Raw genomic sequence first — 26,764 nt, forward strand, 5'->3', positions numbered from 1 at the left:
TCTTTCTTTAATTAAACTAATTTATGGATGAAAAAAGTGACTTTGAAATTCTAAAATATGAGAATAATAGTTTTCTTCGTCCGGAAGCACACGACTTGACTTTCAAAAACACGATACAAAGAAGAAGATGTTAAACAAATGTAACTTAACAGAAACTCACATATAGTCTAGTTTTTGTTATTTTTTCTATATCTTTTTAGTGTCTAATGTAATATTTTGTATTGAATATTTTAAGAGTTGATGGGACTTTCTTGATGTTTATAGTTTTAACTAGTTCTGAGACGTGGGTTGTATGTTTATCCCAAAATATTTCATGTAAATTTTGTATTGCAAATGACATATTTTATCTCCTTCAAATCTATTGGTATTTACTAAAAAAATCCATCATTTTCACAATAGAGAGTACATATATATTCCTAATAAAAAGAATGCACTCTTAATTATAAAATTTACTAAAAGTGGATAAAGTAAAAATAACTAATTATTCACAAATACAATATTCAAATGAGAATACTAAAATACGACACTAATTTGTGTGATAAGTTACAAATATTGGCATACATTTATTTTCTCTTTATAGTGGTACATACATATATTGATATCCTAGAAGGGAGAAGGTACAAGTACCTCTAGACTATGACCGAAATTTCAGAGACACACCTTAACTAAACTAAGGTCCTATTACCCTCCTGAACCCATTTTTTTTTGTAATTTTATACACCTTTTTGGTTTACGTGACATCCAAATATCTCCCACACGCCTCAATTGCGAGGAGTCACGGAGTGTACCATGTAAGGCAAAAGATGTATAAAATTACAAAAAAAAATGAGTTTAGAAGGGTAATAGGACCTTAGTTTAGTTAAAGTGTGTCTCTGAGAATTCAGTCACAGCCTAGGAGGATACTTCTGCCTTATCCCTATACTGGAAAATTACATAAAGAAATTATAGTTCCTACCCTTAATGATAGACTATTGAATTGAAGGACAAGATGGATGATTTATTATAGTTCCTACCCTTAATGATAGACTATTGAATTGAAGGACAAGATGGTTGATTTGTAAGTGGAACTTAAAGGTGATTTTGAAACCTATTGTGGAAAAAATATTAATAAAAAGAACTTTCCTACTATTTTCCATTTATTAAGATTAGATAATAATAATAGGGGGATTATATGATTAAGGTAATGGTGATGGAAGGTGAATCATTTAATAATGGTACTGTCTATTATCAGTTCTTCCTCCTGAGTTGAGACCGATCATTCAGATAGATAGGGTAAATTAATAAGCTCAGATATTAATGAATTCAATAGACAACGGTGGGTGTCCAACAAACATTCCTTAGCTAAGAAGGATTCATTCACTACCTTTCTGTGAGGTCCATCCCATGTTCTTTATATTAGTCAATTTTTGTTACTCAATTGCTACAAGTAGTTGTTAAAAAGGCATAATGATAAGAGTTGAAAATAAAAAAATTTGGTGGCTAGCAAATTGGTAAGATTTGCAACCCTTTGGACTTTGCTACATTTGCCTATGTCATTAGTGACATAGGCATGGTTTTGTCCTTCTATAAATAGAGAATTCTTGCTCATTTGTAGAACACACCACGTTAGAGAGAAAAAATATATTTTGAGAGCAAAGTGAGGTATTCCATGGACTATATAAGAAAAATAGTCTGTGCAGAAAAATAGAGTGTGAGCCATATTTTAGTAAGATGGAAATCAAAAGAGTGTTATTCCTTTTAAGTATGTAGTAGTCACTTTGAGTATTATATTCGTGACTACATAGTGTAAAATGTATTACTATAGTGATATTAGTTGCTCCTCTTGGCCTGTGGTTTTTCCCTTATTTAGAAGGATTTTCACGTAAAATTCTTGGTGTCATTATTTTCCCATTTTATTTCAATTATTTTGACCATATATATTTTTGTGTTAGTCCGCATTTTTTCCAACAAACTGGTATCAGAGCCAAGGTTTTATCTGAGTATGCTCTGTGATTGCAGCACAGTCTGAACTTCCACATCAGAAAATATTTACTTTGGTTTTCAATAACTATTTTTTGGGGGAAAATGATGGAAGCCAACACAAGTAGAATGGTTACTTTGAATGATGTTAATTATGTCATTTGAAAGGGGAAAATGGAAGATCTGTTTTATGTCAAGAATTTTACAAACCAGTCTTTACCACTGTAAAGCCTGATAATAAAACAGATAAAGAGTGAAATCTGTTGCACGGGCAGGTTTGTGGATTCATTAGGCAATGGGTTGACGATAATATATCGAACCATATTTCTGGAGAGACACATGCTCGAACCCTATGGAGCATCTTGAAAGTTTGTATACTCGGAAGACTGGCAACGACAAATTAAATTTTCTTAATAAAGCAAATGTTGAGTTTAAAGTATCATGATGGTTCTCTGATAATAGACCATCTGAATAATTTTCACGGGATCATGAACTAATTATCTGCTATGAGCATCAAATTTGATGAAGAAATTCAAGTCTTGCTTCTACTTGGTTCCCTACCAAACTCTTGGGAAATATTTAGAACTTTATTGTCAAATTCTGCTCCGGATGGTGTGATCTCTATGGATTTCACCAAGAGTATGTCTTGAACGAAGAGATGAGAAGAAAATCTCTAGGTTCTTCTTCATAGGATGTCCTAATGACTGGACCTAGGGGGAGAAACAAAACTCATGGTTCTCAGAATAGAGAACAAAATAGGAGAAAATCTAGAGGCAAACTTAAGGATATTGAGTGCTATCATTGTGGCATGAAAGGGCACACAAAGAAGTTTTGCAGGAAGTTGAAGAGGGAGAACAAAAACAAAAAAGGAAACTAAAGAAGATGGCAATGAAAATTGCCTAGCCACCGTCACCACTGAAGATCTTGTTACCGTCATTGATGCGGATATAATAAATATTGCTTGTGATGAGTCAAGCTGGGTTGTGGACACTGGTGCCGCATCTCACGTGACATCAATGAAGGATTTTTTTCTCTTCCTATACTCCTGGTGATTTTGGAACCTTAAGTATGGGTAATAAGACTAGTTCTAGGGTGGTTGGTATTGGTACAATTTGTTTAGAAACTAGTGTTGGAACTAAACTAGTTTTGAACAATGTGAAACATGCTCCCGATGTTCGTCTACACCTGATTTCTATTGGTGTTTTAGATGATGAAGGATATGTTAGTACCAACGATGATGGAGAATGGAAACTCATTAAGGGTTCCTTGGTTATGGCTCGTGGTAACAAACGTCGTGGTCTATACTGGACTACGGCCTCTACTTGTGTCGATATGGTGAATGTGGTTGAGAGCGATAACTCTTCAACGTTATGGCACAAGAGGCTTAGCCACATCAGCGGGAAATGACTTAATGTTCTAGCCAAGAAGAAATTATTGTCAAATTTCAAAAGTGCTAAATTAGAAAAGTGTGAGCACTGCTTGGCTGGTAAACAAAATAGAGTTTCCTTTAAGTCATACCCTCCTTCGAGAAAGACAGAGTTGCTTGAGTTGGTGTACTCTGATTTATGTGGTCCAATGAAGACAAAGACATTGGGTGGTGCACTCTACTTTGTCACTTTTATTGACTACTGCTCAAGAAAACTTTGGGTCTATTTCTTGAAGACTAAAGACCAAGTGTTAGGTGTCTTCAAGCAGTTTCAGGCTTCAGTTGAAAGAGAAACTGGAAAGAAACTGAAATGTATTCATACTGATAATGGTGGTGAATATTGTGGACCATTTGACGAATACTGCAAGCATCAAGGTATTAGACACCAGAAGACTCCTCCTAAGACTCCTCAGCTTAATGGTTTGGCTGAAATGATGAACAAGACCTTGATGGAAAGAGTTAGATTTTTGCTTTCTGAAGCAAAGTTGCCGAACTCATTTTGGGGTGAGGCTTTATTGACTGTTGCACATGTTATTAATCTATCTTCTGCTGTTGTTTTGCAAAGTGATGTACCAAATAGTATTTGGTATGGAAATGATGTCTCCTATGACCATTTGAGAGTATTTGGTTGCAAAGCTTTTGTACATGTGCCAAAAGATGAGAGGCCAAAGTTAGATGCTAAGACAAGACAATGCATCTTCATTGGATATGACCTTGATGATTTTGGCTACATGCTATATGATCCAATTGAGAAGAAACTCGTGAGAAACCGTGATATTATTTTCTTGGAGAATCAAACAATTGAAGATATTGACAAAGCGGATAAGCTAAAATCTTCAAGTTTTGATGGTATAGTTAATCTAGATGAAGTTCCTCACACAAGTATGCATGATGTTGTTGGGCTTGATGATCATGGTGACGCCCAAATCATGTATCAAATCAACATGTTGATGTTGATAATAACAATGATATTGTTATTGATGATCCTCTTGATCTTGAAGTTGTGGACGAATCAAATATTCCGCTTAGGAGGTCCACAAGTCAGCGGGTTCCTTCCTCTCGTTATTCACCCAATGAGTATGTGTTACTCACTAATGGGGGAGAACCTGAATGTTATGAGGATGACATGAAAGACGCTACTAAAAAACTGCTAAAAAACGACGGAAGAAAAAGCGACGGACAACGTCGCTCCAAAAAAGCGACGGACTAAGAGATGTCGTCCGTCGCTTTTTAATTAAAATAATTATTTTTAAAATTATTTTACAAAAAGCGACGGACTGCATCTCTTAGTCCGTTGCTTTTTATTAAAAATAATTATTCATAAATTAAATAATAACCACGCTGTCCGTCGTTTTAATTTATTTTATTTTATTAATTAGTTGTAAAAAAAGCGACGGACGGCATCTCTTAGTCCATCGCTTTTTGGTCAAAATATCTAGTCAAATATTTTTAAAAAGCAACGGACAACGTCTCTTAGTCCGTCGCTTTTTAATTAAAATATATATTTTTTAATTTTTTTAAAAAGCGACGGACGGCATCGCTTAGTCCGTCGTTTTTTTTCGCGGATTTTTGCTAATTAATTATTTTATATAGATAGCGACACAGTCCGCTGCTTTTTATTAAAAATAATTATTTATTAATTTAAAAAAAGTTACGCCGTCCGTCGCTTTTTATTAATTTTAATTGTTTAATTATTTTTTAAATTAGAGACAGACAACATCTTTATGTCTGTCGCTTCTTGGTCAAAATATCTGGTCAAATATTTTAAGAAAGCGACGGACAATGTCTCTTAGTCTATCGCTTTTTGGTCAAAATGTTGGTCAAACATTTTTTTAAAAAAGCGACGGACATAGAGACGTTGTCCGTCGCTTTTTTAAAAATATCTACACTAGCAGACACGATTTTCCCCATTTCTCCATATAAAAAACAAAATTGAGAAATATTTTGCTTTAATTTTATTTAAATCGTCTTTCGGAGAATGGTTTTGTGTAAAATAAAAAACAAAAAAATTATAATACCGACTTCCGATGTCGGTAAAATTAAATAGTATGTAATAAATTAATATTTTCAATTAACTTTAAATAAATCGTCCTCCGAATGATGGTTTTATATAAGTTAAAAAATAATTTAATATAAAATATCGATCTCCCGATGTCAATATTATTTAATTAACATGATTACTTTTTATTTATCTCAAAATTTAATGTGATACCGACCTCATGAGGTCGGTATTTTTTATTATATCTAATTAATTTTAATAAAAGCGACATCTGGAGGTCGGTATGTTTAAAATATTCCTATTAATCATAATTTTGCTACTATGCATAATATTAAAATTTCATTTTACACCTACGATTAATTGTTCAGAAAGTGTAACAATTTTGTATACTTTTACAAATAAAATGTTAGAATTCGTGAAATAAATAAAAAAATATCTATAATCCATATTTAGAGTATGAAACTACGTTGATATGAATTAGGAGATAATTATACTTATATTTATAGAGTAATGTACAAATCCTATCAGTTCGTCGTCTAATCATAAACTTAATATCTCATGTCATGATGTAGTAGAGGTGAAGAGCTAACATTTAATCCATTCCAGTATGAAATGCGAGATAGTATTATTATATACGTTCGATCTTGAATGGATGTCAAGTGTAGTAATCACCTCCTAATTATGATGATATGTAAAGGATACTTCATCGGAGTATGAAATACATTGATTAATTATATATATATATATATATATATTCCTCGAGTAGTTTAACAAATCAAGTCTTATATACTAGTGGTTCAGATATGAAATACATTATCAATTAAAGAGATACCGATGCTCAATTCAAGGAGATTTATATATTAAATTTGATATTGATAAACTTTTGTTGATCAATAAAATTAAATTTATATAATTAGAAGGTATATAATTTAAATTTATAAAAGTAACTTGATCGATAAATTAAATTTATTAAATTAAACTTTTGTTGATGTGTGTGTGAATATATATATATATATATATATATATATATATATATATATATATATATATATATGGCCAAACACATATACAACCCCTCTAACTTGTCCACATTTTTCATTTTGGCACTTTATCTTAGCCTTGTTTCATTTTAACACTTGAACTCCATTTTTTATGTTCCATTTTAACACGAAACACTATATTTATGATTTATTTATTTTTATATATATTCTTCAATTGCACTTCTTATTTTAAATCGACATGTGTCATTTAATTTTAGTTTAAAAAATTAAAAATTAACAAAAAATAATTCTTTTTAAAAAATAATAATTTCTTTTTAAGAGTGTTATGTATTTTTGTGTGAAAAATAACCGACGAAATTGTGTTGGTTTTCTTTCTTTAAAATCACTGACAACCTAACAAAGTCAGTCGAGTTTTAACATTGTTTAGTAGTGTTATTAGCAATGAACAAGAGTCTTTTTTTAGTAGTGTTATTAACTAAGTCAACCGAGTCTTTTTGAAGATGGGTTTTTTTATTCGTATTGATTTATATTAAAAATTAAAAGTGAGTATTTGCGTTAAATTTAGATAGTCTAGATGATAAGAAAAAATAAATAGGTAGTGTTATTTAATTTGATTGAATGTTTAAGAAAGAAAATCAAAGAACTTTCGTCAATTTATTTTCATGCAAAAATACAAAGAAATATCAAAAAATAATATTATTGTTTGAAAATTTTTATGTTCGTTCGCGAATGTTTAATTTTTTTAATTAACAGGCACACGTCTATTTTTTAAAAATAAGAAATTTCAATTGAAGAACATAAATAAAAACAAATCATAAAAATTAGTATAAGTGTTTAAATGGTACAGAAAAAATGGAGTTTAAGGGTTAAAATGGAACAAGGCTAAGTTGGAGTGCCAAAATGAAACATGAGGGCAAGTTTGAGGGGCTGTATATGTGTTTGGCCTATATATATATATATATATATATATATATATATATATATATATATATATGTATGTATGTATGTATGTATATGTATATGTAATTTTAATTAATAAAATCAACCTCAAAAGGTGAGTTTATATTAAAATAAATTAATAAATACCGACCTAAAGAGGTCGGTATATTTAAATAATTATTTTATTTAGATAATATCGACTTCACGATGTCGGTATGTTGACACCCAATTTTGACAGACCTATAACCCTTTCGGAAGTGCTATTTGGTTAAATACGCGTTTTTAAAAAAATATTCCGAGTTTAAATTTTTAATCGATTTTGTCTAAAAATTATATATTTTAGTTTGCATGCTTTATAAAATTATCGTAAATATTGTTAAAATATTTTTAAAATTATAAGTAAAACTCGGAATAATTATTTTATTCAAATATTTTAAAATTTAAGTGATTTTTATTATATAAAATGTTATAATATTTGTAGTATTTTAATTGGATAACATTTCTTTAATTTTTCTTGAAATCATTTAATTTTTAGCCCATTCTAATCTAATTCCTTTCAATTTTAGCTTTTTCCTTATTCAATTCATTGCAATTCTAGCCACCTCAATCCAATTTCATTTTTCAATTATAGCCTCTTGTATCAATTTTAGTTGCAATTTTAGCCATTCATTCATTGCAATTATAACCCTTTTTGTCCAAATCTTGAAACATTAGTTTAAATCTTAACCGTCCATCCTTTAAGTGAATCCTAGATCAAATCCTAGCCGCTCATCTTAACTAATCCAATGGCTCAAATTAAATCTACCTAACCTTCCTATTTTTGACCTAAAAAAAGACCAAACCCTCTAATTTTGCAAACTCATCTCTTCTCCCCTTGCTCTCGTCGCCCTCCTCCCGCTGCCTCCTCCCCCCACCCTTCTCTTCTCATCTCTTCTCTCATTGCTCCCTCCCGTCTCTTCTCTGCTTGCTCCCTCCCGTCTCTTCTCTCCTTGCTCCCGCCCTTCTCTTCTCATCTCTTCTCTCGTTGCTCCCTCCCGTCTCTTCTCCTTTAATTGAAGGTTAGGGTTTCATAATATTATTTTTAATTTCTTTCAATTTGAGTATTGAATTTGTTAATTAGTGTATTGAATTAGTGTTTTTATTGATTGATTGTTAGTTAGTAAGTGAATGATTTAGGGGTTTTTGATGGTTAGTTTGAGTTAGGGATTATTTGATTGTTAGTTTGTGTTTGTTGATTGTGAAATGAAAATTTTAATGTTGGGGTTTGTTTGAATTAGGGTATCTTAGGATTTGTTTGAAATTCGGTATTTCTTGAGTTAATTAGTTTGATTTTGAAATTGTAAGATTAGATTGAATTAGGGTATTTAAGGAGTTGTTTGAATTTAGGATTTTAGCACTAGTTAGATTTTGGGATTTTAGGACTAGTTTGAATTTGTGATTTCAAGACTAGTTTGAATTTTGAATTTAGGACTAGTTTGAATTATTATTGAAGTTGAACTTAGAATTTGAACATGAACTTGAACTTGAACTTAGAATTTGAACATGAACTTGAACTTGAACTTGAACTTGAACTTGAACTTAGAATTTGAAGTTAAACTTGGAACTTGAACTAGAAATTAGAACTTGAACTTGAACTTAGAATTTGAACTTGAAATTAGAACTTGAACTTGAACTAGAACTTGAACTTAGAACTTGAACTTAAACTTAGAACTTGAACTTGAAATTAGAACTTGAACTTGAATTTAGAACTTGAACTTGAATTTAGAACTTGAACTTGATATATATCAATAGTGAATATATTTATGATATGTATATATATTGATGTCAATATTTATATTTAATATGCAGAATGACTTTCATAAGTACGTCGCTGAGAATCTAGATAGTTCGGTTCAATTGACACCTGAATTGTCCACTCAGATTTGGAAAGAAAAAGTGGTAGAGGGGACACACAAGGGTAGATGCTATGGTCTAGGCTCTCGCAACGATGTTAGACGCCTTCATTCAGGCTTAGAAGGTATTGGATCGTCACGTCAACCTTAGGCACTTGACGATGTTCAGATTGCTGCTATGTCGGATCAAATAGCTAAACTTACAGCGGCACTAGCAGAGTCAGAGCGGAAAAGAGTAGCTGAACAACAAAGCATGAGTGAGACCGTTCAGTAAATCAAAGAACAAGTGATGAACCTCGCTCGTCGACCTACTACTTCGGCTCCGGATGACACCGATGATGAGAGTGATGAGGATGATTATGTAGATCTCACTCCCTAGTTTAGATCTCTGGACATTTATGAACTTTTTGAAATTTTAAAACGAATTTTAAAAGACTTTATAAGTCTTTAATTTATGATTTAGATACTTTTGAATGTTATTTTAAGTTTGTTGTTTTATGTTTTGTTTAGATCGTTTATAATTGTGTGTGTTTGATTAGGCTGAATAGTGTAAAATTGAATTTGCAGGTGGGCAGCAGAAGCTGCGAGCTGCTACTGTCAAAAATATTGCAGAAAAAGTGACGGACAGCGTGGTTTAGTCCGTCACTTTTTTGGGTTTTAATTTTTTTTAAAACCCAGAAAAACGAAGGACAGCGTGGTTTTGTCCGTCGCTTTTTTGGGTTTTTAAAAATAAGATTTCCAGAAAAGCGACGGACAGTGTCCTTTTATCCGTCGCTTTTTTGGGATTTTCAAAAAATAAATTTCCAGAAAAGCGACGGACTGCGTCACCCTTTAGAAATTAAAAAAATGAAAACTAAAATAAAGCGACACAGTCCGTCGCTTCTTTTAAAAAATTCAAAAAGAATAATAGTAAAAAAGCGACTCAGTCCGTCGCTAAAAGAGACGCAGTCCGTCTCTAAAAGCGATGCAGTCCGTCACTTTTTGAAAAGCGTTGAGCTAAAAAGCGACGGAAGTGACTGCGTCGCTTTTCCATCGATTTTGACCAAAAAAGTGACGCAGTCCGTCGTGACAGTCTTTTTTTGATAATTTTTTAGTAGTGAGATGAGTACAAGGATCAATAGATTGAAGCCATGCAAGATGAGATGAAGTCTCTGCATGAGAACCACACTTATGAGTTGGTAAAATTGCCCAAGCGCATGAGAGCTTCAAAGAACAAGTGGGTGTTCAAAGTTAAAGTTGAAGAACACAACCTGAAGCCCAGGTACAAAGCTAGATTGGTTGTTAAGGAATTTGGTCAAAGGAAGGGTATTGACTTTGACGAAATTTTTTCTCCTGTTGTGAAAATGTCCTCAATTCATACAGTTCTAGGTTTGGCTGCTAGTCTTAATTTAGAGATTGAACAGATTGATGTGAAGACGATTTTCCTTCGTGGTGACTTAGAATGAGAGATTTATATGAAACAACCTGAGAGATTTAAAGTAGATGGTAAAGAAAATTTTGTGTGCAAACTCAGAAAGAGTCTCTATGGCCTAAAGCTTAAAAAAGTTTGAATCTGTTATGGGGGAGCAAGACTATAAGAAGACTTCTTTAGATCGTTGTGCATTTGTACAAAAAAATTCTGATGATGATTTTATCATCCTCTTGTTGTATGTGGATGATATGTTGACTAAGGTGATACCGAAAGACAAATTCAAGTTATGTAACGAACTTGTGGGTATGAGTCTCTCTAAAGAAGAGGAAGATACCTCCTTCTGGTACATGAGACTGGAGGGGGAGATTTGTGAGGTCCAACCCATGTTCTTTATTTTAGTCAATTTTCTCTACTCAATTGCTACAAGTAATTGTTAAAAAGGAATAGTGATAAGAGTTGAAAATAAAAGATTTGGTGGTTGACAAATTGATAAGATTTGCAACCCTTTGGACTTTGCTACATTTGCCTATGTCATTAGTGACATAGGCATGGTTTTCTCCTTCTATAAATATAGCATTCTTGCTCATTTGTAGAACACACCAAATTAGAGAGAAAAAATATATTTTGAGAGCAAAGTGAGGTATTCCATAGACTATATAAGATATATAGTCTGTGAAAAAAATAGAGTGTGAGCGATATTGTCACTCCCCGATCCTACACCCTGGACGTGGCCGGCACTCGAGAACCATTGCTGGCCCCAAGCGAACCCTTGACCTGGCTTACTTAATCAGCGGAAGACTTAACTTAACAAGATAATCTCAAAACATAACTTTTTCTTGATATAAAACTTAGCCAAAATGGCAAATGTAGTCTTTAAACAACATCTGAATGATAATGTAAAGACAATTGAACTACTAATTATCTATGAAGCCTCTAAAACAAAAAGGAATGTCGGGACAAGACCCCCGATCATCCTAACAATGAAAATACTAAAAGCAAAGTAAAAGGAGTCCGCTGGAATGTAAAGAGGCTCACCAATCTGACTATGAGTGCTCAACTGGATCAACGAGGCGCTGGGTGCTAATCCTGGTTACCTGTGTCTACATCATAAGATGATGCAGGCCAACCGACATCAGTACATTGAATGTACGAGTATGCGAGTTGGAATGCTAAACACAACTTAAGCTTGAAACGAATCTCGAAGAAACACTTACCTTGGCCCTTCTCAACTCATGAATACTTAACTCAAAATAAAGCAATGAAACACATGCAATATATGAAAAGCATTGTAAAACAGTAAAATCAACTTAGTTTGTTAAAGAAAATGCAATAACAAACTTAACTTTACTCATATAATAAAGTAATATAGTTTATGTGGGAGATTCTCTAACCGACAACCACCACTATGACCCTAAGTGGTGATATAACGTCTTGCCCACACTACCAGAACTGTCCTATACTTTGCCATCATATAGAACGCTTAAGTTAGTGGATCCACTAGCTTATGCTAAAAGCATCTTAAGGAGTCATCTAAAGAGTATGATCCTTTACTACCCATGATGGCTACATGGTTTATGGAGACTTGAGTTAATATGAACTCGCATTCCCATATCGGTGCTCAATACTACTTCCAAAATATACTTAGCTCATATGTTTTAAATACAATTGTTTCTTCGGTTTGAGATAATTACTCAAAACTTATCTTAAAAGCTCTCTTGGAATCAATGTTCCCTTTTCTTGCTCAAATGTGAAAACATTTATAAACTCTTTGGAAATACTTAGATCCCTTATAGCTTTTTTTGAGAAATGAACTCAACTCTTTACTCTTTGCTTAACTTGAAACTTAAGTCTTAAAACAAAGTTAAAACGTTTGTTAAAGACTTTGGAAAACTTTAAAAACATTGCTTGACTTGCTTCTTAACCTCTAGACTTGACTCTTAACTTCTCTTGACTTTGTCCTAACTTTCCTTGAATTGGATTATGGATTCAAGGTTCATGATCTCATGTTTATGGATGATTTCATGATGTTTAGATGTACCTTAGAGTGTTGGAATCAACTAGAAAACATAGGTACATTGCTAAGGAACAAGTACAAAAAAGATGGGGGAAGAATGGGAAGAATTGGCGTCCCTGGCGCTCTGAGAGGCGCGGGGAGCCAGTCCTTGAGATTCAGGGACCAAGTTGGGGCGCTCTGGCTGGCACGTCACCCCAGAGTCCAACATTCAGGGACTGCTTTGGTGCACGCTGGCTGGCGCCGCCCCCCATCCCCTTCCGCAGGTTTGACGATTTTTCTTCTACGTTTTTCAACTCTAAACCCTCTAAACATCAATTGTTCCTTCCCCAATCGCTTATAATCATTTATACCCTCACTATATGATAGATTCAAATCGAAATTACACCCGGAAACATGAATCAAATAGCAAGAAACTTTAACAACACAACCCACAAGAATTCAAACGAAACCTTCAATAATGTTCATCAAGAACTCAATTTCTAAACTTTTAAAGACTTAAATTCGCTGAATTAAATCCTGGTTGGCGCGTGGGTGAACTAACCCAATGCTATGTGATCTCACATACCTTGTAGGGATCACCCCCGACGAAATCCATAAGCTAACCTTGACGAAATCGACGAATCTTGAACATTCTTCTCCTTTCTCCTCTTTTCTCCTCTTCTCCAAGCCCTAGCGTAAAATTCACTTTTCTAAACTGACTAAAATCTGACTTTACCCCAATTAAACTCCTAAAAACGAATTAGAATAATTAGGTAAGGAAAAGACTAAATCACCCTTCCAAAATCCGGATTAGACTTTCCTTAATCTAACAGTCAACTTCCAAAGGTCATAATTTACTCATACAAACTCGGAATTGTGCAAAATCGATGGCGTTGGAAACATCATTCCAAGAGCTTTCCAACCATATGTAAAAGTACACCTAACTCATCTTGATCTAGGAGTTATGGCCAGTTGAAGTTGACCAAAACTCAACTTTTCCTAACTTAATTTTTTTTTCTAGATTTTCATTGTTTCCAAAAAGTACTATTTCCAATTGTGAGCTTCTTCCTAGTTATTTTAAATTGTGAGATGTTACAATATCTCCCCTTGGGAACATTCGTCCTCGAATGAGATTACCCTTACTAGGCTAAGGGTGTAACATCAAGTTCAAATACCCAACAAGCAATTTCAAACAAACAACATGCGCCCTCATAATTTAAAAGGGTACTAAGAGGAGAATTAGTACCTTGGTCTGCATTTACTCCGGAATCAAAGAGATGTGGATATATCTTCTTCATATTCTCTTCAGCTTCCCTAGTAGCTTCCTCAACAAATTGGTTCCTCCAAAAGACTCTAACTGATGCTACTTCCTTAGTCCTCAACTTGCAAACTTGGTGGTCTAAGATCTGAACATGAATCTCCTCATAAGATAAGCTATCCTTGATCTCAATATCTTCAGTTGGTATGATCAATGATGGATCACCCATGCACTTTTTCAACATGGAGATGTGAAACACCGGATGAACCGCGACTAACTCTTGTGGTAGCTCCAACTCATAAGCTACTTTGCCAATCCTCTTGGATATTCGGTAAGGTCCGATATATCGGGGACTAAGCTTCCCTTCTTACCAAACCTCATAACACCCTTCATGGGTGAAACTTTAAGATATACCCAATAATCTACATCAAACTCCAACTCTCTTCTCCTAACATCAGTGTAGGATTTTTGACGACTCTGTGCCGTCTTCAATCTCTCTTGAATCACTCTTACTTTCTCTATTTCTTGATGCACTATCTGGTCCTATCAATCCAACTTCACCAACTTCAAACCATCCAATAGGAGATCTGCATCTTCTCCCATAAAGAACTTCATAAGGAGCCATTTGGATGTTATAGTGGTAACTATTATTGTATGCAAATTCAATAAGGGGTAGGTGATCATCCCAATTACCTTTGAAATCAATCACATAGGCCCTCAATATATTCTCTAAGGTCTGAATAGTGCGCTTTACTTTCCCATCAGTCTGAGGATGAAAAGCAGTACTCAAGTTCACCTTTGAACCCAAACCCTTCTGAAAATATTTCCAGAACTGTGCAGTAAATTGTGCACCCTTATCTGAAATAATGGAGACCGGAACTCCATGAAGTCTTACCACCTCTTGAATATAAAACTTAGCATAATCTTTTGTTGAGTGGGTAGTCTTTACAGGCAAAAAATGGGCTGATTTTGTCCTTCTATCGACAATCACCCAAATAGAATCATGCTGCCTGCGAGACTTTGGTAACCATGTGATGAAGTCCATATTAATCATCTCCCACTTCTATTCTGGAAGTTCGATATTCTGAGCCAAACCACCGGGCATTTGGTGCTCTGCTTTAACTTGTTAGCAATTTGGACACTTACCAACAAATTCTGCAATGCCCTTTTTCATACTACTCCACCAATAGACTTCCTTTAAATCACGATACATCTTTGTGGAACCCGGATAAATGGAATATCTGGAGCTGTGAGCCTCCTCCATGATCCTCTCTTGGAGACCATCCACCATTGGTACACACAGTCTACCTTGATATCTCAGTACGCCATCTCCCCCTTGTTCAAAAACTAATACTTTTTGCTTTTGAACATTTGCCTTCAATTCAAGAAAAATACGATCTTGGTCTTGCTTGCCTTTTACTTCTGACACTAATGATGATTCAACCCCATTCATCACCACTACTCCTCCTTATGTGGAATCCATAAGTCTGACTCCCAGGTGTGCAAGTCTATGCACATCTTTTGCTAACTCTCTCTTTTCTTCCTCAACATGGGTGGTACTACCCATAGACAATCTGCTTAAGGCATTAACAACAACATTAGCCTTACCTGGGTGGTAAAGAATACTCATGTCATAATCCTTGAGTAATTCTAACCACCTCCTCTGTTATTTCTGAGCGAACACATATTTAAGACTCTTGTGATCAGTGAATACATCAACATGAACACCATACAAATAATGACGTCATATCTTCAAAGCAAATACCATGGCAACCAACTCTAAGTCATGGGTTGGGTAATTCTTCTCATGAACTTTCAACTGTCTGGAGGCATAAGCTATAACCTTGCAATTCTGCATTAACACACAATCGAAGCCAACTCAAGATGCATCACAATACACCACAAAACCTTGAGTACCTTCCGATAAGGTCAAAACTAGGGCAGTAGTCAACCTCTTTTTCAATTCCTGAAAGCTTTTCTCACAAGCTTCAGAGCATTGAAACTTCACTATTTTCTGAGTCAACTTGGTCAAAGGACACGAAATGGATGAGAACCCTTCTACAAACCTTCTATAATAGCCAGCCAAACCCAAGAAACTCCTAATATCAGTTGGAGATGTTGGTCTAGGCCAATTTTGCACTGCCTTTATCTACTGAGTATCAACTCTAATTCTATCACCAGAAACTATATAGCCCAAGAATGCCACAGACTCCAGCCAAAACTCACATTTCGAGAACTTAGCATACAACTCCATATCTTTCAAAGTCTGAAGAACTATTTTGAGGTGAATAGCATGATCTTCTTCATTCCTTGAATAGATTAGTATGTCATCAATGAAGACGATAACAAACATATCTAAATAATTTTTGAATACTCTATTCATAAGGTCCATGAATGATGCAGGTGCATTAGTCAAACCGAATGACATAACCAGAAACTGATAATGACCATAACGAGTCCTGAATGTTGTTTTGAGAATATCACACTCCCTTACTTTCAACTGATGGTAGCCAGATCTGAGGTCTATCTTCGAAAAACAAGAGGCACCCTGAAGTTGATCGAAAAGATCATCAATTCTCGAAAGAGGATACTTGTTCTTGATGGTAACCTTGTTCAATTGACGGTAGTCTATACACATCCTAAGGGAACCATCTTTCTTTCTCACAAATAAGACTAGAGCGCCCCAAGGTGATACACTTGGTCGAATAAACCCTTTGTCTAAAAGATCTTTCAACTCTGTTGGTGCCATGCTATATGGAAGAATAGAGATAGGTCGAGTATCTGGAAGAATGTCTATGTTGAAGTCTATTTCTCTCTCAGGAGGGACTCCGAATAGATCATCTAAAAAGACTTCAGGAAACTCTTCTACTACTAAAACTGACTGAATAGGAGGTATCTCAATACTAGAGTCATTAACTCAGACTAAGTGATAGACACACCCCTTGGAAACTAACTTTCTCGCCTTAAGGTACGAAATAAAATGACCCTTAGGCACTGCTGAACTGCTCATCAACTCTAAAACTGGTTCACTGGAAACTGGAACTTGACCACTCGAGTTCTACAATCTATTGATGCATAACAGACATGAAGCCAGTCCATACCTAGAATGACATAAAAATCTACCATGTCTAAGTCAACTAAATCAGCCATGGTACTCTTGTGATTGACGAAAATGGAACAATCACGATAGACTCTTTTTGCTAGAATAGACTCACCATCAGGTGTAGAAATACTGAAGGGCTAAAGAAGTTGCTCAGGAAGAAAATCAAAATTGAAGACTTGGATCATAACAGTGACAACATCTGGCGAATCCTCTTTCTCTCGGCGACTAGCGATAGCATAAAGACGATTTCCTTCTCCGCCTATCCTTGAAGTAGCTCATCTAGATGTAGCTCTATCTGGTGGCACAACTGAAGAAGACTAGGCTCTATTGCCCCCCCCCCCCCCATTACCATTACTCTGTCTGCTCTTAGGATACTCTCTCATAAAATGACCATTCTGGCTACACTTGAATCAACTAGTAGAGCCATCACGACACACCCCTGAGTGGCTCCTACCACATTTAGCACATGCATGAGTCTTAGTACCCCCTTGTGCCTTACTACCTTGCAAATGCGCAGGTCTAGCTCTGAAGTTCTGAGAATTCTGACTATTGTACTCACATTTGTTCCTTGGTGCAGGTGCACTAACAGATGATGAAACATGTCCTTTCTACTTATGTTGGAAAGATGACCGGTTCGCATTACTCTTTTGCTTCCCGGATTCATTCCCTGATGTCTTAGCCCTCTTATTCTCAAACTCTTCTCTGTCCTTCAACTGGTTCTTCTCAACTAGTTGCACATGGATCATCAGCCTTGCTATGCCCATGTAACGTATTAACATGGCTGCCTTACTTTCCTTACTTGACAAACGAATCAACCCAACTACGAATAAACTCATCCTGCTCCTCATGTCAGCAACCATCTTTTTGCTTTTCTTAGCTCACAAGGATAGAAACGCCTCATGAAGGCAGTCTCGACCATAGGCCAACTCAAAATCGATTACCCGTAAACAGGAGTTAGAAAGAGACTTTTATAGAGATACACTCTATCGCACGAAGTGAGTATGAAAGAAGTGAAGGAATTCCTAAATGTTGAAACCTCCTAATTATAGATATGGAACACTTCACACTGATAACTAGGACTCTACATACATGGCTTCATAGATTCCCTAGGACTCTTGAACTATGTGCTCTGATACCAAGTTTGTCACGCCCTGTGCCTACACCCTGGACGTGGCCGACACTCGAGAACCATTGTTGGCCCCAAGTGAAACCTTGGCCTGGCTTACTTAACTCAGCGGAAGACTTAACTTAACAAGATAATCTCAAAACATAACATTTTATTGATATAAAACTTAGCCAAAATGGCAACTGAAGTCTTTAAACAATAACTGAATGATAATGTAAAGACAACTGAACTATTAACTATCTATGAAGCCTCTAAAACAAAGAGGGATGTCGGGACAAGACCCTAGATCATCCTAACAATGAAAATACTGAAAGCAAAGTAAAAGAAGTCCTCCGGAATGCAAGGAGGCTCACCAATCTGACTCTGAGTGCTCTACTGGATCAACAAGGCGCTCGGTGCTAATCTTGGTTACCTGCGTCTATATCATAAGATGATGCATGCCAACTCGCATCAGTACATTGAATGTACAAGTATCCGAGTTGGAATGTTAAACACAACTTAAGCTTGAAAAGAATCTAAAAGAAACACTTACCTTGTGTCTTCTCAACTCATGAATACTTAACTCAAATAAAGCAATGAAACACATGCAATATATGAAAAGCATTGTAAAACAGTAAAAACAACTTAGTTTGTTAAAGAAAATGCAATAACAAACTCAATTTTACTCATATAATAAATTAATATAGTTTCAGTGGGAGATTCTCTAATCGACAACCACCACTATGAGCCTAAGTGGTGACACAACGTCTTACCCACGCTGCCAGAACTGTCCTATACTTTGCCGTCCTATAGAACTCTTAACTTAGTGGATCCACTAGCTTATGCTAAAAGCATCTTAAGGAGTCATCTAAAAAGTATGACCCTCTACTACCCATGATGGCTACATGATTTATGGAGACTTGAGTTAATATGAACTCGCATTCCCATATCGGTGCTCAATACTACTTTCAAAATATACTTAGCTCATATGTTTTAAAAACAAACTTCTTTCTTTGGATTGAGATAATTACTCAAAACTTAGCTTAAAAGCTCTCTTGAAATCAATGTTCCCTTTTCTTGCTCAAATGTGAAAACATTTATAAACTCTTTGGGAATACTTAGTTCCCTTATGGTATTTTTTGAGAAATGAACTCAACTCTTTACTCTTTGCTTAACTTAAAACTTAAGTCTTAAAACAAAGTTAAATGTTAAAGACTTTTGAAAACTTTAAAAACTTTGCTTGACTGACTCATTAACTTCTAGACTTGACTCTTAACTTCTCTTGACTTTGATCCTAACTTTCCTTGAATTGGATTATGGATTCATGGTTCATGATGTCATGTTTATGGATGATTTCATGATGTTTAGATATACCTTCAAGTGTTGGAATCAACTAGAAAACATAGGTACATTGCTAAGGAACAAGTACAAAAAGATGGGGGAAGAATGGGAAGAACTGGCGTCCCTGGTGCTCTGAGAGGCGCGGGGTGCCAGCCCTTGAGATTCAGGGACCAGAGCCTGACATTCAGGGACTGCTTTGGGGAACGCTGGTTGGCGCGGCACCCCACCCCTTCCCCAGGTGTTTGACGACTTTTCTTCTCCGTTTTTCAACTCTAAACCCTCTAAACTTCAATGGTTCCTTCCCCAACTGCTTAGAATCAGTTATACCCTCAATATATGATAGATTCAAACCAAAATTACACCCGGAAACATGAATCAAATAGCAAGAAACTTTAACAACACAACCCACAAGAATTCAAACGAAACCTTCAACAATGTTCATCAAGAACTCAATTTCTAAGCTTTCAAAGAATTAAATTCGTTAAATTAAATCATGGTTGACGCATGGGTGAACTAACCCAATACTATGTGATCTCACATACCTTGTATGGATCACCCCCGACGAAATCCATAAGCTAACCTCGACGAAATCACCGAATCTTGAACGTTCTTCTCCTTTCTCCTCTTTTCTCCTCTTCTCCAAGCCCTAGCGTAAAATTCACTTTTCTAAACTGACTAAAATCTGACTTTACCCCAATTAAACTCCTAAAAACGAATTAGAATAATTAGGTAAGGAAAAGACTAAATTACCCTTCCAAAATCCGAATTAGACTTTCCTTAATCCAACAATCAACTTCCAAAGGGCATAACTCACTCATACGAACTGGGAATCGCGCAAACTTAATGGCGTTGGAAAGATCATTCCAAGAGCTTTCCAACCATATCTGGAAGTACACCTAACACATTCTGATCTAGGAGTTATGTCTGTGTAAAGTTGACCAAAACTCAACTTTTCCAAACTTAAACAAATTTCCAGATTTTCATTCTTTCCAAAAACGACTATTTCCAATTATTAGCTTCTTCTTAGTTATTTCAAATTGCGCGATGTTACAGATATTTTAGTAAGGTGGAAATTAAAAGAGTGTTATTCCTTTTGAGTGTGTAGTAGTCACTTGGAGTATTGTATTCGTGACTACACAGTATAAAATTCCTTATATCAGTTGCTCATCTTGGCCCATGATTTTTCCCTAATTTAGAGGGGTTTTCACGTAAAATTCTTGGTGTCATTATTTTTCCATTTTATTTCCATTTTTACCATATATATTTTTGTATTTAGTCCGTGTTTTCCCAACACTTTCCGCAACAAAAAAACGAGTTTTGGCCAGTCAAGTGAGCTTTTAAAACTAATCCCACTAGTATTTTAGTTGTTTGAGGTGCATGTAACCAATACTCAATGTGATTAGTTAGGTAGTGAGAAGTTAGATTTTGATGAGGTGATGTCCAGCTAAAGGGTTTTAACTATTTTAAATACGTTTTGGTGTAGTTTGAGGTGATTTGAATTTATGGGAGCATATATTTGATTTATTGAAAGGGGTGCATGGACTGTGAATTCGAGGTAAGTGAGACTTTAAGCTTTAGTGCTTACTTTTCAAGCCTACTTTGAAAATTTGTTTTAAGTTACTAAATACTAGTGCTTTGTCAAGCTTTAGTGCTTGACAAAATACTAAATATTCTTTTATAAGTTATATGTGGTGTGATATTGAATATCCTTCTTCATTATCGTAATATAATTACTAGGGGCATACATAGTTGCTGTAATATGTTAGGGGCATGTTTATGTTGCCATAATATGTTAAGGACCTTGTACTTGCTGCCGTAGTATACTTTGGGGCATTATATATGTTGCGTGGACTTGTTGGGGTGCTAGGTCGATCTCCTTCACTGTCGTTTATGACAAGTCTTGGGTGTAGATTGAGTTTGAGATGTTTAGTGTCATTTTTGAACATTTGTTTGGACTTGTTGATCCTTATATTATAAGATATTTTTGTGCATATTGTTATGTGTTTGTTGTGTAGATGTATTTTTCTAACACTTGATCCAGGGGTTTTAAAGTAGCGGGTCGAAGATCTTACTGAGTTATATTTATATATAACTCACTCCTTACTGCATGTATATGCAGATACCATTGCAGAGGGTGAAACTACTGGCTGACGAGTTCAGTCCCGTGGATTCTATTTTTGAGGTGAGCCTTCGCATTGTTCGTGGAGGCTAGTGCTTCAGCTCTATCTATTTATAGCTTATGACTTCTTTTCTTGGGGTTTGCATGCTCAACAGTTGAACTCATGCAACTCTAATAGATGTTCCATAGTTTTATTGTGGAATTTGGGCTATAAATATATTATTTAAGTGTTTGTTTCTTTTTCATGAATCGATATACAATTTTAGTTGGATAATGATTTCGTCTTAACGAGTATTGATGAGCTTTTGAGCTGCACATATTTTATCTCATTGCTTAGATAGTTTGGGTAAGTGTATGGAAATTTGATTCTCCTGACAGGTGGTGTTAGTGGGTGTCAGTCATATCTAGGCGGTATTTTGAGATGTGACACAAGGACTCTAATACCAAACTTATCATGACCCAAACTACCGTGACTGACACCCACATTAACCTCCACGTGGGCTAACCAATGTTAACACCCTAAGTCATGCAATAACAATTCCAACCAAAATATGAACAACAAAATAAAGTCTAAGTCTTTAAATTGAACAATTTAATAGCGAAAATCCAAACAAGCATCCCTAGAATTTGAAAGGTTGTCGTACTAAAATATTCATCTAAAACATCTAAGAGTAAAAGTAAATAAATAATAACTAGGAAATTCATAAAGAATCCTAGCTGCTTAAAATATATATTTAACGGTAATTAAGTTATTGTCGTTAATTAATTGCTTCTAAAGATCATTTTTAACGTGATGAATCCATCCGTGTGGTTAACCCTAGGAGAGCTAGGGAATTGTTTGTGTTTTTCTGATGATAGCTATACAGTACATGTTGGTATATGGTGGATTAAAAAGTATGAAATAGCTTAATCGTGGATTAAACGTCGCATGGTAATAGATTGTATTGTGCGTAATATTGGTCGCAATAATTTTGAATCAATCATAATTTGGAATGATGAAGAAATCTTGATGCAGAGTGAACGTAGCACCCAACTAGTTTCTTATAACCCAAAGAGAAGAAGATTAGGACTGTCAATGTTAGATACATTCCAAGTTTTTATTCGCTCAAAACTGTCATGGAGGACAACTTTAAAATCACAAATATTTATTCGGAGACTCAGATAATTTAGTATTTGCTTCCTTCGGGATATAATGTTTAGCTTCTGCGGATGCTTTTTAATTCAAATATTTAGGCTTGTCAGTAAACGTTGTTTCAATAGTTTAATAGAGTTCAAGTATCAAGGAAATTTCTTCCAACCTTCTCAGAAACAACATGACAGGATATTATGATTAAAAGTTGCTTACTCTCCATTTCGTACACTAATAAAAAAGAGATATTTAGCAGCAATAGATTTTTCTTTAAGCGGCAATATTTACTGTCGCAAATACATTTAATAATAATTGAGCTTATGTCATTATATCAGAATTGCTAAAATCTTTATTGATATTTATATAACATTGTTATACTTACTCATATTTTGTATAGCCACTAAATAATTGCCCCAAAATCCTTTATTTATTGTAATGATATTTTCCGTTGAGTTTAACTTCAATACATCAACATTAGAAAAGAAAATATATACTATTAGATTACTTAAACGAAAAATAAAGGTAACGGTCCATAAAAAAATTAGACTAATAAACAAAAAATAATACATACCACCTACTACAATTTATTAAAATACACTGATAAGGTAAAACTTCTTTACATTAACAGAATATTTTAATATTATATACAATAAATTATTCTTTTTAGCTTTGACTAATATGACAAGTTGTTCCTGACTTCAATTTAAAAATTAAACAAAGATCATGATCTCCATTATTATCTTAAAGGAATAATAGCACTTTATCCCTCAGTTGTTGATAAATTGGTATTTTGGTCCTTATGATAATTGATTAATCTTACTTAACTAAAATATATATTTTTAGCCTCTTTATATAGAAAATGATTGTTTTATCATAACAAATTTGAGAGTGTTTTCTAGAAAAGAGGTAAAAAAATGTATATTCCAGTTTATTGAAAGTTAAATGTATTAAACGTGATATTAAAAGGACCAAAATCATAATTTACCAATAATCGAAGGACCACAAATGCTATTTAACCTATTCTTCTTAAAATAAAAATACAAAAGGTATAATACATAAATATCTTCTTTAACTTAGTCTTAATTGGTATCTATGCCCTCCAATTTTAGTTGTGCACAAATAGATACTCAAAATTTGCATAAAATTGAACAAGTAAACACACACGTCCTACATGACATAAAACGCATAGGACGCTATTTAGGTTGCAAATTGATCACGTATGACGCATATGTCTACTTATTCAACTTTATATAAATTTAAGTGTCTACTTCATGTGCACACCCAAAATTAGACGGCATAAATGCAAGCTAAAGCCAAGTTAAAGGGTCTGTTTATCTATTATGCCAATACAAAATGTAGAACCTTTGTTGATTGCTGCAAAAAGTCAACATAAAACTAATAAAATCAAATCAATTTTTTGTTTATCAACATGTTGATGACTAGTTGGTTCTTTATTTATATAGCTATAGGAGATTATGAACATGCTCTTCAAAGAAAACTTTTAGACAGAAATTGAAAAAAGTTTTAACAGTTTTTTTTTTTTTTTTGGTGAAATGTATGTAACAAGGCCTCTTTCTTACTACCAAAAGAATCCAGATGCACTTTTATTACCTCCTGAAGGTCCAAATTCAGGTTACTTAGTGATTCAAGATGAGGAATCTGAAACATATTGCTGTTTTGGACATTGCAAAATTCATGATATGATGGACTTACCTTTTCCTCAGAACAAGAAACTAACCGTTCGATACGAAACTAGTAATGGTGAGAACAAGATTATTCTTAGGGAAGATGTAATGTTCATTCCAGTTCTTAATAAGCCATTGTCTTCAAATCAGTATTTTGCTATCAAACCTCATGGAAAAAGCAAAGGGTATGTTCTTTTTATGGCATATTTAGTGTATAATTATGTGATTTGATAATTGATTCAAGCTAGTAATAGGGGAAAATTACGTTGTATATATTAGGTTATTATTTGAACCCCTTCGTGAAAATTCTATTTCTGCTAGAGTGTCACTAGCTAGTGTGTTATAAATAGTTAAAGAGTTCTTTTGATTAGTACTTACACATCTGATATTTTGTAGACAAGCATTAACTTGTTCAAAGGAGGAAGATATGCAAAATTTCTGTTTCTGTAGATGTGTACGAGATGTTAAAACGAAGCCATTAGATCCAGAGGAGGCATATCAGCAATTTGAAATTTGTCTATATAATACAGGTTGCAATGGTAGAGGTAGTTTTTTTGCTAAGTCTCTTGCACCAGATGGTTTCCCACCGCGATTTCTTAGGCGAAGAGGTTGGCATCTTCGTGCCAAAACTCCTAAAAATTGTGAATTATATGATGATGCTCAAGGCCTAAATGCTAAGTTGAGGCAACAACTTCCGGACTTCAATTTTACAACTTCTTGTAAAAGTTCTGAAGTAGTTGTTGTGGGGAAATGGTATTGTCCTTTCGTGTTTATTAAAGACGGAATGGTTCTTAAAGAACAAATGGAGAGATCAATGTTCTATGAAATGACACTCGAGCAGAGATGGGAGCAGTTTTTCACTTGTCAAAATGACAAAATCAATGTAGGGAATTCAGTACTCGTGGATGTTGCACTTGACACAGAGGTTGTCCTTATTGCCGGAACTAATAAAGCAACATGGGATGATAAAAACATCGTTGAAGGAGTAATATGGTTTAGAAGCTATGATAAAGATGGAAATGAAGTAATGAGTTTGGGATTGAGACGAGAAATAGTTCAAAGAATGAGGTGGGAACAAGAAAGAGGAGGATGGAAACAACAAGGGAGGATAAACCAAGTTGAAGAAAACAGAGAAAATAGTAGTGGATGGAGAAGATTTAGTTGCTATGTTTTGGTTGAGAAGTTTGTGTTGAGAACAATGGATATAAGCTTAGTGATGACTTATGATTTCAAGCACATTGGCAAGGTTAAGAGCATATGGGAGTGACCATGTATGACACCACATTAGTGTTGATGTTTCTGTTTAATTTTTCACCTAGTATCTGATCCCCGCATCATGGCCCAACTAAATGCAGATTCATGTTGGAAGATTCACATTAGGGTGCAAAGTGCTCCCAAACAAAAGTGTTTACTTTTTGTCCACGCGTGTGACAATATTCTAGATAAAAGATTTAAATTATATATATTGAGAATATATCATATTCTGTCATTGTAATTTAACAATGGAAAATGCCATGACAAATTATACTGCATGCAGAATAAAGACTATCAATGTCATTTTTGTAGCTTTCAACTCATAAGAAGAAGAACTAACAATATTAATAATCGGACAAACTAAGGGTGTGTCGGTAATTAAGGAGGAAAATATTTTTAAAAATATGTTTTCGATTTTTTCATATATTTATATATATATATTTGATCAGCCAAATTTTTGAAAAATATTTTATTCCATACCGAACACACCCTAATTAATCAGTAATCAATTAGAAATTAAACCCTAGCTATTTGGGGTGAAATATGTGTTCTCCTCAATTATAAATTTCTCCAATTATTTATTATACTCTGTGACCAAATATTATTATTGCATTGGCCTTGTTTGGCCTATAACCGTAAAGATATTAAAGGTTACTTGTATAACATCACAACTGGGGAAACAAAAGCCTTGCCATTCTCACTGGGATATAAAAAAGAATGGGATCATCAACAATTGTATCTGGGATATAGAAAGATACAAATTGCTTCGTGGTCTTATTTACTACAAGAAAAGGCCATGTTTAAAGATTCTAACTCTAGGAACTAACTCATGGAGAGCAATTTGTGAAAAGAGTTAACAATAGATGTTACTGTGATCGTGCCTTCCTCAATGGGGTACTTTTTTGGACTAACCTTAAGTATTATCGCCTATTTCAAGTTAACAGAGGAGTAGAATGGAACTCTTTCACCTCCACAAAAAGGTCAAGTGAGCGAAATTCAAACTGCATTGTGGGGAAGCTAATTGTGTGCACCCACCTCACCAACTGCAATTTGACTCTGGTCCGAATTTGATGGAGAAGAAAGTTGCCTTTCATGAAGCGGAAAACATTGACGAAAGACCAGAGAATCCAAAATTTATTTTTGCAACATC

General features: G+C 34.5%; 2 protein-coding genes across 2 annotated transcripts in view; both read left to right on the forward strand.

Annotated features, from left to right (window-relative positions):
- LOC125837709 (acetyl-CoA acetyltransferase, cytosolic 1) overlaps positions 1 to 26,764 on the forward strand; it is a 392,637-nt gene that overhangs the window by 133,922 nt on the left and 231,951 nt on the right. The window lies entirely within an intron of this gene.
- Positions 24,229 to 25,627, forward strand: LOC125837710 (uncharacterized). The gene is made up of 2 exons (XM_049516785.1): positions 24,229 to 24,545; positions 24,757 to 25,627. The coding sequence occupies exons 1-2, from the start codon at positions 24,229 to 24,231 to the stop codon at positions 25,625 to 25,627; spliced, it is 1,188 nt and encodes a 395-aa protein (XP_049372742.1).

This window comes from Solanum verrucosum, unplaced genomic scaffold (assembly GCF_900185275.1).
Source record: "Solanum verrucosum unplaced genomic scaffold, falcon-dt-bn FXZP01000029.1, whole genome shotgun sequence".
Classification (NCBI taxonomy): Eukaryota; Viridiplantae; Streptophyta; class Magnoliopsida; order Solanales; family Solanaceae; genus Solanum; species Solanum verrucosum.